The 12,572-nt window shown below is 42.7% G+C and overlaps 1 protein-coding gene across 1 annotated transcript in view; it reads right to left on the bottom strand.

Moving 5' to 3' along the window:
* The window catches only part of LOC101535813 (phospholipid-transporting ATPase IB-like), a 143,879-nt gene that overhangs the window by 64,126 nt on the left and 67,181 nt on the right, over positions 1–12,572 (bottom strand). The window contains exons 22-24 of the mRNA XM_004577703.4: positions 12,197–12,336; positions 7,543–7,681; positions 3,718–3,782 (exon numbers count right to left, since the gene is read on the bottom strand). Coding sequence (XP_004577760.4) covers positions 3,718–3,782; positions 7,543–7,681; positions 12,197–12,336 — 344 coding nt within the window. The remainder of the gene's footprint in view (positions 1–3,717; positions 3,783–7,542; positions 7,682–12,196; positions 12,337–12,572) is intronic.

The raw sequence follows: 12,572 nt of genomic DNA, 5'->3' as shown, positions 1-12,572 counted from the left end.
AGTCGGGGCAACTCCCCATAACCCCCACCAGGCCTGCCCCGTACCCTGGTTCCCATGCATGCCAATATGTACAGCAGATTTGTTTAGTCTGTTCCATATCCCATCTAGCTGTCGTACATGTCAATGGGCATTGAAACATAGTTCAGCCCAACCAACCCTACCATCCAGTTCACACACACACTGGCGGATGCCCCCCTGTCCAGCCACCCCTGTCCCTGCCCTAGCTCTCATGCTCTTCAGTGGGAGTGGTAACCCACTATCTCCCTACTAGGCCACTCCAACTTCTGCATTATGCACTCTCCAAGTGGTTCTGGAGTTTAATTTGACAGACCAAGCTCCCAGTGCCAGCCTCTGTCATCTAATGCTGCGGCAAAGCCCCACCAACCCTCACCCACTTTAACTTTTGCTTACACCAGTCAAAACAGTCAGTCCAATCTGGCCCTTCACTGATCTAGCTCACCAGAGGCCCACTGATATTGTATCCCTGTCTGGTCTGGTCTGCCCCCATCCCAACTCACGCTTTCCAGTGGGAGTGGTTGTCCAGCAGGGGAGCCCACCTTCCCCCTGCCAGATCTTCCCCTCCCCGCCTAGTTCTCATGTGTGCTGTTCGGGCGCTGCAACCACATCTGGTACGGCTCACCCCATCTTGGCATTCTGTAAAGTGTACTGGCTTGTGTTGCTGCCGAACCCGGCCTGACCCACACTCTATTCTGGTGCTTGGATTCACCAGCAGGTGATGTGAACGGGTTCAGCCTGGTCTGCCCCCCACCTACTGTTGAGCATGAAAGTTGGGACTGGCGGCAGACAAGGCTGGGCAGGGATACAACACCTGCTGGCCTGCATGTGAACTGGATTAGGGGAGAGCTAGGCTGGACTAACTGACGTATCCATTGGTGCAGGCATGAGCCAGAATAAGAGCAGACTGGCTGGGCTTTGCTGTAGCAGCAGCAGCTGCCGAGTGCTGGGACGGGGGCTAGACTGTAGAACCATCTGGAGAGTGTAAGATCCAGGAGTAGGAGTGGGCCCAGTAGGGAAACTATGGGCACTGAAGGGCTGCAACTCCCACTGGCAAGCATGAGAACCAGGGCTGGGGCAGGCCTGGCTAGACAGACGGTGGCACTTGCTGGCATGAGTGTGGGCTGGAAGGTGGAGTTGGTTGGGATGAATTAAGCTTTAAGACCCAATTATGTATATGACAGCTGAATGGGAGTGGGACAGACCAGACTATGTTGGCAGACATAGAAACCAGGGCTGGTGGCCAGCCTAGTGGGAGTTACTGGGAGTTGCTCTGACAGGACTGCAGTTCCCAATGGTGTATGTGAGGGCTGACTGTGTGGAGGGCAGAGTTGAACTGGGCTGCATTACCCATTGGTTTGCGTAAGAAATGGGTCTGGAGATAGATCTGACCTAGCAATTGCAATTACCAATATGGAAGTAAGTTGATGTGGGTGACAGCACAGACTGGACCCCTGTACAGGTGCACACACTAAAGATAGGTCTGAGATCACTTCAGACAAGATTTCTTTGAGGGTCCCCCCAACTAATCCGCTAGACTCATAACTCCAACTGCGGAGAGAGTGTCAGGATCTGTGGTCTAACAATGGAGTGCCTCTTTCAAAACTGGACCTCCTCAGTGGCTTTGACGGAGCAGTGGACAGCATACCCAGGGGCACATGGACGATAGGTCAGAACAATGGTGCCAGCAGAGGACATCTGGTACCATAGCAGAGCAAGGAGGGCAGAACAAGTTGGTCAAACATCCCAGTGAAACAGGACAGCAAATATCTGAGCAAATGGAGACTCAGAGGTGGACTGTGTCAGCCAATGGACCTTGGAAGGAGCGCCTCATTCTTGCATCTGCAAAATCGACAGCATTTTAGATCCATCAAAACCACCAGAGCAGAACTCTCAAAGCATGCTCCACATCGGGGACTTGGGGATAACATCAGGTGGCTGTTCCCCATCCCTGGGTGCTGAGGCAGTTGGGAGGCTTGGTGTGGCTTCTCCCCTTGTCTCTCCCCTTCCCCCAAATACAGGAAGAAAGAGAAAAGAGTGTGGGACACAAAGGTGTCACCCGTTTTCCTCTGATCCTGGACCTTTCCCATCCTACTCAACTATGTAAAATCATCAAAAATAAAATTGAAAATAAGAAAAACAAAACAAAAATGGAGAAGTAAAGATAAGAATTATAACATCCTTCACACAAGAACCATGAAGTCAGGAAGACAATGTTAAATGAGCGAGAAACACCAACCTGGAATGGCACATCCATTGAAATTGCTCTTCAAATATGAAAGAGAAACACAGGCTGGCTCAAACAAAACCTTAGGGAACTCCACCAATTGACCTGCCTTATAAGAAATATTTTTAAGTATTTTCTATGGAGAAGAAAAATCATATGTAAAAACTCTTCTTTTAACTGTGGTTATGCAACAAGGTGGAGGAATCCACCATGGTGGGAGGGTTTGGGGAGGGGTGGGGAGAATCCAAGTACCTATGAAACTGTGTCACATAATACAATGTAATTAATGAATTAAAAATAGTAAATAAAAAAACTCTTCTTTTAAAGGAAGAATATCAGAGAAAGAATAAATGAAACCTATTCTAAACTACTTAAAAGTTCATCTTAGAAAATCAGGCAGCAGTGTTGTGGCTCAACAGGGTAGTCCTCTGCCTGTTAACAATGACATCCCATATGGGTACTGGTTTTTGTTCTGGCTGCTTCAGTTCCAATCCAGCTCTCTGATTTTGACATGAAAGGCAGCAGAACACAACTCAAGACCTTGGGCCCCTGTACCTACATGGGAGACTCAGAGGAGAGAAAATTAGGCAGAAGAAAGATATTTAGTAGAAAATAACTGGCATTACTTAAGTGTATTCGCATAATACTAGCATACAAAGCAAGTGCATGAAGAAGTCAAAAATTATTACATATAAAAACATTTTAAAAGGAAATAAATGGCTTGCCCACTCAATTTTTTTTTTGAAGATTTAAAAATTTTTGTTGGAAAGGCACATCAGATTTACACAGAGAAGGGAAGACAGAGAGAAAGATCTTCCATCTGCTGGTTCACTCCCCAAATGGCCTCAATGGCCAAAGCTGAGCCAATCCGAAGCCAGGGGTCTCTTCCAGATCTCCTATGCAGGTGCAGAGTCCCAAGGCATTGGGCCATCCTCTGCTGCTTTCCCAGGCCACAAGCAGGGAGCTGGATTGGAAATAAAGCAGCCAGGACACAAACCGGCACCTATATGGGATGCTGACACTTGGACGTGGAGCCAAATGTGCCAGCTTCCCCATTCAACTTTTAAGGGCAAGAGTTTTCAATAACTGGCCCCAAATTCCTTTAACTGTTGTAATATAAATGCCACCTATTGACTTAGACTTTCAGTAAGGACTGCAATGTGCCCCAAAATTGTTCTCTTTTTAAGCTCTTTATAAACCATAGATCTGAGTCCTGTGTTTTGCATAAGATCCAGATGGTGATAAAGAACTGACCTCAGAGTGCAACTTAAGAATTGAACAGACACAAAAAGCCAAGAACCAAAGGTCACCTTGAGTGGAGGCCAGTGAAATTCACAGTGCTTGGGGAAAGGCAGGACCTTCCAATGGAGTTGAGTTCACATTCATCTAATGTAGGTTTCAAAGAACTGGATCACTCCCAAGTACCAAGCAGATTACACTCTTACTAAACATAATTTTTTTTTAAAATTACTTACCTCAAATGAATTTGTATTCAAGTGAATACGAGGCATGTGACCTGATATCAACTTGCAGGAATATGCTAGAAAGAGAAAAGCAAAGATGGTGTTTTTGAATACTTAATGCTTTTTGTGGGCATTCAAAATAAATCAAGGATTGTTTCCATCCTCCCTTCATTATATTCTTTGCCTCAGGATTATTTCAAAGTGTATTAGCCCATTACAAAAGCTGAACCAGAAGTTGCAGAGTTTTTTTTAAAGACGTTAAAATTCTGGTCCATTTAGTAGGCATCCTAAATAGAAATATTTTGGAAGGCATGTACAACTAATGGTCAAATCTGTACCTATAAATTTCCATATATTTTAATTGTTATTACCATTCCATGACACTGTTTGACTCTTTGAGGAAGTCAGATTATTTTTTGCCAATCTGCAACAGTATTCCGTCTGGATTACAGCACCTCAAAAGTCAATTTCCAATTTGTAAATTTTAAGTCACTGTCATTTTAAAACCGAATTGTGAAATCAAAGCCAAACAACCAAACAAGCAGAATTTAACTAACAACCTTTCAAGACATCAAGGAATACTATATTTAGGACTATTGCAATAGGGGAGAGAGATCTGGTTTGGCCCTGAACAAAACGACAAGTGGAAATTTATAGACAAGCAGCAAGGTGCAGGGTGCAGGCTCACTGTGTGGCAAATCATGGAGAAAATGGCCTGGGCAGGAGGATTCTTACTGAAGATGTCTAACTTCCTATACACCAAATGTGGCCAAGGAGGGATTTGATTAAGAAATCTAGGGTGGTCTAATTGTAAGGTTCAGGGATGTCTAGCTAAACAGATTAGAAGAATCCTTGCTAAATTCTCTCTTGTTATAAAATAAATGACTTACTATTTATTTTATAATAAATTAATGGCAAAGGTGAGTGCTTGAATTCTGGAAGTTTCTATCCCACCTCAGGAATACATACAGAGCAAGCTAATGTTTGTTCAGGTGGCTCAGGGACAGGCTCAGGAGATAGGCCTCCATGCCAGGGTCCTGGTGCTCCCCACAAGGACCGTTTCATTTTCTTAAAAGCCACCTCGACACTGCTGGCAATGTCTGAGTCATGGAAAGTCTTAATTATTAGGATGAAAATTAGGATCAGTATGAAATACTCAGTGCTTTCTCATATTCAGCAGTAACAGGGCTCTTCAAAAAGTCATGAAAAAAATTATACATGCATTTCAAAATGTTTTTGTGCTAAAATCAATTGTCTTTATTATCATTTCTGTTTTTGTTATTGCTGTTCCCGAAGGCAGCTTTTACAGATCTCCAGCATCTGCTTCTGCGTGTCTTAGAACAGAACAACATGTTAAAAACTGTGCTCTCAGAGCGCTTCCTCGGGACCTCTTTGCCAGAATTTACTGGGCACTCCAGCAGAGCCTGACGGGTATCAGGAGTTAACGAGTCCTTCTGGGATTTCCTCAGCTTTGTGGCCATCTCCAGGATTTTTTTTTTTTCCCCATAAGAATCAAAATGTCAAATAAAGATTTTAAATATGCTTTGTTTTCCTTCTCCTCAAGGGTGAAAAGTAAAATGCCTTCATCTTGCTCACCGCCCGCTTTTTCCGCACTGCGGTTCTGAGCGTTACTGTTGTTGGTTTCTTGATGCCTTTGCTTCTGTTCTGAACTCTCATTAGTTTTTTCATCTTCACTCAACTCGTTTACTTATTCTCTGTTTACTGTGAGGAGTCTTCAATCAACTGGTAAGATCAAATGTTGTTGGTGTTGCATTATCTCGAAGAACTGTCCTAAAAGGACTCTCCCAATGACTTCACAAGTGTCTACTTCAGTGAATTTTGAGAAATAAAATAACCCAGGCCCTCTTTAGTCTTCTAATGCCTTTGCAAGAATGTATATTTCTACAGACCATAGAAGTCTCAAAGTGTTTGGCACACAACCAAAAACATTTATTTAGTGGATCAGGTGTTTCTTCTTCTTAGTTGGTGCTCTTAAAACCTCCACCCACTTCTGACATCTTGCTGGATCCCACAGGAACCTGAAAAGGCCAGATCAAACTCCATGCTCTTCCATGTGCAGTTAGGGGCAGCACAGAATTTCAGCATCGTCACCCACTGGCCATCCAGCCTGATCCTCCCTTCCCTGCCTCCTCTGGGCAGCCCAACCTGCCTGTCAGGGCTGGAGATGAGAGCTATTGGCCAGCCAGTGGGGCCAACCTGGCACCTCCATTCATTTAAAAATGTTGCCACCTATAATCCCTGCTGTAAGACTGCAGAGTGTTTATTTGCTTTCTTCTTGCAGATCTATCAGTTATTCAACCTCTGTGTTTAAATGAATGCAGTGTAATATAACAATTATATCTAAGAATTCCATTACCCTGAACTTTAGGTAATTCAAGTGTAGTATAGACTTCTGATAACAAAATGAGACTCACTCGAGAAAAGATAAAAATCACCCTATTAACAACATGTGCTGTATCTCAATCTAGATTGGTTGGGCTGAGGAGACAATTGAAGACTTGAGGGAAAAAGTAATTCTTGGGAATTGGATGTGGCCAGGAGGAAAGTGGTGGGAGAGGCTCTAGGCGTAATTACCAAGTGCCTGTGTCAGCTGTAGCTCCCATCAGTGTACATAAGGGCCAGGGCTAGGGGCTAGCCTGGCTGGACAAGCCGCAGCACTCATTGGCTTAAGTGTGGGCTGGATAGTGGAATGAGCTATGTTGCAGCACCCATAGGTGTGTACAAGCATTAGTCTGCTGCACATACCAGCATGCACAGGAACTGGGGCTGGGGGCAGGCCTGGTGGGAGTTATTGGGGATCACCCTGACTAGACTGTGGTTCCTGCTAGAGTGTGTGTGTGTGTGTGTGTGTGTGTGTGTGTGTGTGTGTGTGTGCTGAGTGTATGGTGGACAAGGCAGCCCAGTCTGATCCTGCATTCATTGGTTTGCATATGAAATGTGGCTGGGGACAGCACTGACTGAGTGACTGCAACCACCAGTGTTTCTATAGGCTGATATGGCTGACAGACTAAGCTGGGCTTTGCACTGGTTGGCACACACAGGAGTCAGGTCTGGGGTCACCTCAAGTGAGGTTTCTTGCCCTTTCCTCCCACTCCCCAACTGGACTGCTGGACTCAAAACTCCAAATATTGTGACAGTCATAGGATTTGTAGGCTGACCTTGGATGCATGTACTGGGACTGGACGTCATCAATTGCTGATGCCTGTGCAGTGGATGACATGCCCAGATGCACATGAGGACATACAGTGAGCTCACTGAGGCATGCAGAGGCTATCAAGTATTACTTCAGGGGATGGAAGGCAGAACTGACTGGACAAGTCTCCTAGCCAAGCTTTGACAGCAAATATATGGGACAGTGGAGACCCAAAGGTGGACCATGTCATCCAATGGATTTTCTCAGCCTTGGAGCAATGAAACCAACAGCATCTCAGAACTACCAAAACCACTTAAGCAGTGCCCTCTGGACATTCTTTTCCACATTGGGGATCCCAGGATAACTTCAAGTGGTCACCCCCCATCCCTGAAGACTAATGTGGTTTGGCTGCTGGGAACAGCCTTCTCTACTTTCCTTCCTAACCCCCAAACACAGGAGGAAAAAAATACGGAAGCATATGTCTCACCCACTTTTTCCCATATCTCAGTCTTCCACACCCTAATCAATGGTCCACATGGGCATATAGCCTTCTCAACCAAGTACATAATATCAAAAAGAAAATAAAATAATTTTTAAAGATTGTATGAAGCAATCTCTTAAAAGTTTAGTCAAGCACTCTTGGTACTGGAAGACATTTCGAATACATATACAATGAGGTTTACCTATGTTAATTGCAGTTTCTGGCTTGTCTCCTGTCAAGACCCATATTTTTATGTTCGCTCTCAGTAAAGTTGTTATGGTTTCTGGAACACGTGCTTGAAGTCGATCTTCAATGGCTGTGGCTCCAAGCAGCAGAAATTTCTAGAGGTTTTTGGAGAGATTTTTTTCCCCCAAATTACTAATGAAACATAAAATCTTAAGATGAAAGAATACATTTTGGTGATGGGTAAGCAGTATTATAATTGTATTACATAAAGTTGCATATGTTTACAACCACACACTTTTTTTCTATTTTTTCCATTCATCTATTCTATGACAACATGAGCCCATGAAGCATGATGGTTCATAACACAGGAGATCGTAGGAGGGGAATGACATTATGATTTTAGAATTGTAGCTGCACACCATATTGGATCTGTTAAAAACGAATCAAAAATTAAAAAAGATTTTGAAATAAAAAAATAGATGAACAAAAAAAAAAGAATTTTTGGATTTGTGCCCTTACTCTGCAAGTTACTAGATATACATATGATCTATGCAAATTACTTAAGATACAGAAATTGAGAAAATAGGATTACTAATGCAATTTTTATGAGTGAATATTTGTAAAAGATTAAAATAATATCTAGCAGATAATAAGTAGTTAGCAAACATCGATTATTTTAGTTCTATCTTGAAGTCTTGACAGCTAGTCAGGTAGATATTCTCTCATTTTTATTCTCCAAAAATTATCACAATCATTCTAAGCCTCCTCCTACTTCTGTTATTAATAGCTCGGCATATTTGTCAAGTTATGTGCAAATTTGGGGGGAATTTTATGCACTCCTGCACTACTCTACTTTAAGAATGACCACATTTGCTCTGTTGAGTTTTGCTGTTTGTATAATACATGCCCATTCACTTACTTGGGACCTTCATTTTCCCATAAGTACAACTTCATTGTTTTCTCCATAAGGTTCTTGCTTATTTAATTGCTTCTTTTGTGTTCCTAAGATATTTCCCTATCACTGAAGTGGTTCTGAGGTTCCTGATGAAGGGGTTTATGAAAAACACAGAGATCAGAAATGATGTCCTCAGATCGTCTGAGCTATGTCTCTCAGAAGCCAGCACAACCAAAGGATTTAAGCATATTCTTCATCTCTTCCAGTTGTCAAAGTGAAATGGGTAAGATATAAGACAATCTAGTAGGGGCCAGCATGCTGGCATAGGAAGCTAAGCATTTTCCAGTGGCATCAGCATCCCATTTGGTTGTTGGTTCAAGACTCAGCTGCTCTACTTCCAATTCAGCTCCCTGCTGAAGGCCTGGGAAAGCAGTGGGTGATAGCCCAAGTGCTTGGGGCCCTGAACACATTGGAACACCTAGAGGAAACTCCTGACTCCTGGCTTCAGGCTTGCCCAGCTCCAGCTGTTGCAGTCTCTTGGAGAGCTCTCTCACGCTCTTTCTCTTTCTTGCTGTCATTCTCTCTGCCTTTCAAGTAGATACAAGTAAATAAATAAAACACTTTGAAAAATAATTACATTGGGCAAGCAAGAAGAGATAGGACTGATAGATTTAAAGTGTTCAAAGAAGGAGCCATCAGCTAAAATTCTGTATCCAGTGAAATTATTCTTCAAATGTGAGGGAGAAATACATGCTTTCTCAAACCGTGATTGAGGAAATTCATCAACCATAGGCCTGCCTTACAAGAAAAGTTGTTCTAAAAGAAGAAAAGTAATATGTCAGCAATCAGGTCCACAAAATAGGAAGAATATTGGCTAAATAATAAGTGTAGTTAAAGAAATTCTGAGATTCTTTTGCATAATAGGGGGGACTAGTATTAACACACTTTGTATTTCTCTATTTAAAAAAAAGTCAAAATATAGCATTGTAGAAGTTTTCCTTATAAACAAATGTTACATTTTTGAACAGATATAAAAGTTTACCCTAATTGGATATTACCCAGTCTATACATGTAGTGAAACATCACAGAATAGCAAATAAATATGTACCATTTTTAATGTACCTGTTGAAATTTTTAGACAGATTAATTAAAATTTTAAGAACAAGTGAAGCAGGAAATAGAAAATGGCCAATTAAAATCAAGGCAGAAAAAGTGGAAAGCAAAGAAATAAGGGGGAAAACAAACACAATATGTAGAACATAGTTACAAATGTGGTGGATGCTGAATTAACTATACTAGTAATCACTTAGATGTGTGTTGTCTAACCACACCAACTAAAAAGACAGAAACTAGGCCAGCATGTAGCCTAGACAGAAACTAGGTACCATGCAGCCACATGGTAGCCTAATGGCTGAGGTCCTCGCCTTGCATGCGTCAGGATCCAATATGGGTGCCAATTCGTGTCCCAGCAGCTCCACTTCCCATCCAGCTCCCTGCTTGTGGCCTAGGAAAGCAGTTGAGGACAGTCCAAAACCTTAGGACCCTGCACCCACGTGGGGGACCCAGAAGAAGATCCTAAATCTTGGCTTTAGATCAGCCCAGCTCCTGCTGTTGTGTCCAGCTGGGGAGTAAACTGGCAGACAGAAGATCTTTCTCTATTTATCCTTCTCTCAATATCTACCTTTCCAATGAAAATACATAAATATTTTAAAAAAAACCCTGCAAGAGTCAATTTTTAAAAAAGGAGAAAAGACAAATAAATGGAGCCAAGATAGCATTTCAACTAAACATCTCCAAAACGAGAAAGAAATACAAAGCCTTAGTAACATGAGTCCTAAAAGGAAAAAATGTTCAGAAAACAAAGAAGGTCTGCTGGTGTAGAGTTAGGCAGAGGGTGAGAAAATACCCAGCTACTGAAAATAAGAATGTCCATAGCAAGAAGTGCAGAATGATCTAGAAAAGCCAGTTTCAAAGAACCAATCCATCAAGTCTGCAGAAAGTACCCAGATAACGGAGCAAACACCAGCTGCAATTTTGAAAGCAGGTGATATGATTATGTGATAGCTAATACAAAATAACTAAAAGGAGAACTGAAGAACATTTGGGATACAAGTGGCCGAAGCCTAGAAAATCAGAATTAATAGATTTTTAAAAACTAATGTAAAGAACAAAGTTTTTTTAGGTATCATAGCTTGAAAAACAAATGTCTTTTTAAAAAAAATCCATCTCTATTTCATCAAGATCTGTGTGTGCTAGGTAATCGCTCATCCATCATCGCCACCCCATCCCTGGCCAAATGCGTCCATTTTTATGAGAATCCCTTCAGTGGGATATCATCTAGCTCCCAAGTCCTCTGTTAGAATAAGGAATGGCAAGTTCTAGACCCCACTCCCCTACAAAGCTGGTCTGTGTCACTCAGTCCTCAAGAGCGCATCATTGTTACATGACATGAACAATATCAAGGAGGGCAAAGTGAGGGCCCAGCTCTAATATGAATCAACACGCTTCACAATTATCAACGTGATTTAGCATCACCGAGTTTGATCATTTGCATGAGTTACTCAGACTGCATTTCTCTCGTGTTGAACTGACACAGGAATACTTTGACAACTAGTGCCGTTCTTTTTAATGTCATAGTCATTGACACACAGCATCTTATTAAGTAGTGTGACACCATTTTGATAAAGTGTCTACAACTTAGTAGATCGCCTCTCTGACATTCCAACAGCTTCTTAGCTCGAGGGCAAGCACTGTATCTTTCTCATGACCAGCTTCCAAGTAAACAGGCAATTTTGAAGTTTTAAAGTGGCATTCACACAGGCCAAATAACCACCAAGACCAGATAGGAAAATCTGGCCTGAGATGGTCTTTCTAACATTTATTGTTGTCCTTTGTAGAGTCTGTGTCAGGTGCTTGTGGTCACTGATCTCACTTGGCAGCAGAGAAGCTTGAAATAATCAACCCTAAATCATTCATTCATTTAGTCCACTACCATTTCTAGACACTCACGGTATGTGAGGAGCTGTGAATATGCTGCAGAGTCATGCTGAGCACCAGCATTTAGCTTACGAGTGAACTGATTAGAGACCACACCATGCCTCAGCTTCATCGTCCACCTCCTTATCCTATGACTTCCTCACCTTTTTCTCAATACTGACTTCCAGATTTCCTAGCCTTCAAGTGGCAAATATGAAACAGAGCACCTTTATTGGAAAATGATCACCACAGTAATGTTTGCACAGCCTGTCAAGTTCCAGAAACCCAGTCTGAATTGCTCAGCGTCCTTCCCAGAGAGTGGGAGCAGAGGACTGGGGTCCAATGGAATGTCCCAGTAGAGACTTCAAATGGAAACATGAGGAAGAGGCAGATGACCCAGCTCAGCTTGTCCACCTCACTGTGATGTGTCCAACAGATTAGAGTGGAATCACCCAGAAGGAAGGTGGGATGTGTTTGAGCATTGTGGCCTGTATTAGAGTCCAGGTTTGCAATACCTGACTTTGAAAAGGGGGTGGATTTGATGATGTCAAGGGTCAAGGGTAGTGTCTCTTTGATCTGTTCTGGTCAAGCTCCTACAGGAATGAAAAGCAGACACTGAAGAGCTAATTGACAAAAGAACCCTGGGAGACCATGAGAAAAAATGGACTCAGAACCTGTGGAACCCCTGAAGCTCCAGCTGCAGCAAACTCACAAGGCCTGTAAAACAACACTCTCTAACCCACAGAGTATAAGATAGTTCTAGAATAAAATAATCTCCAAGAAACAGAGGGACTGTTACCTTTTCAATCTTGTCATAACATTCTTCCACTTTTTTAATTCTATCTTGCAAAGATACACTAGCCATCTTGTAATCATTCAACCACCACTGGTACTCCTCCTCAGTTAAATCTGCGTACGCAAGACACAGAGTTCTCAGACCTGCAAAAAAGAACAGACTGCATCTTGGCTGCGCCACCAATGAACAAAGCAGTGGAGCAGGTGCAAATACACCCTGGAGGCAGCTTAGTGTCCGCACATTTAGGATGTGCTGTGTTTCAGCTGCCTCTGGCCCCTTTGCCATCTGGCCCCTGCGCCTTCCTCCTTATAGTGGCATCCGCACCGATCCTCTTGCTTCTAGACTCTTGGACTTGGCTTGACCTTACGGATGTCATTCT

Source organism: Ochotona princeps, chromosome 12, assembly GCF_030435755.1.
Source record: "Ochotona princeps isolate mOchPri1 chromosome 12, mOchPri1.hap1, whole genome shotgun sequence".
Taxonomy (NCBI): domain Eukaryota; kingdom Metazoa; phylum Chordata; class Mammalia; order Lagomorpha; family Ochotonidae; genus Ochotona; species Ochotona princeps.
This window is presented reverse-complemented; position numbering and strand designations above follow the sequence as displayed.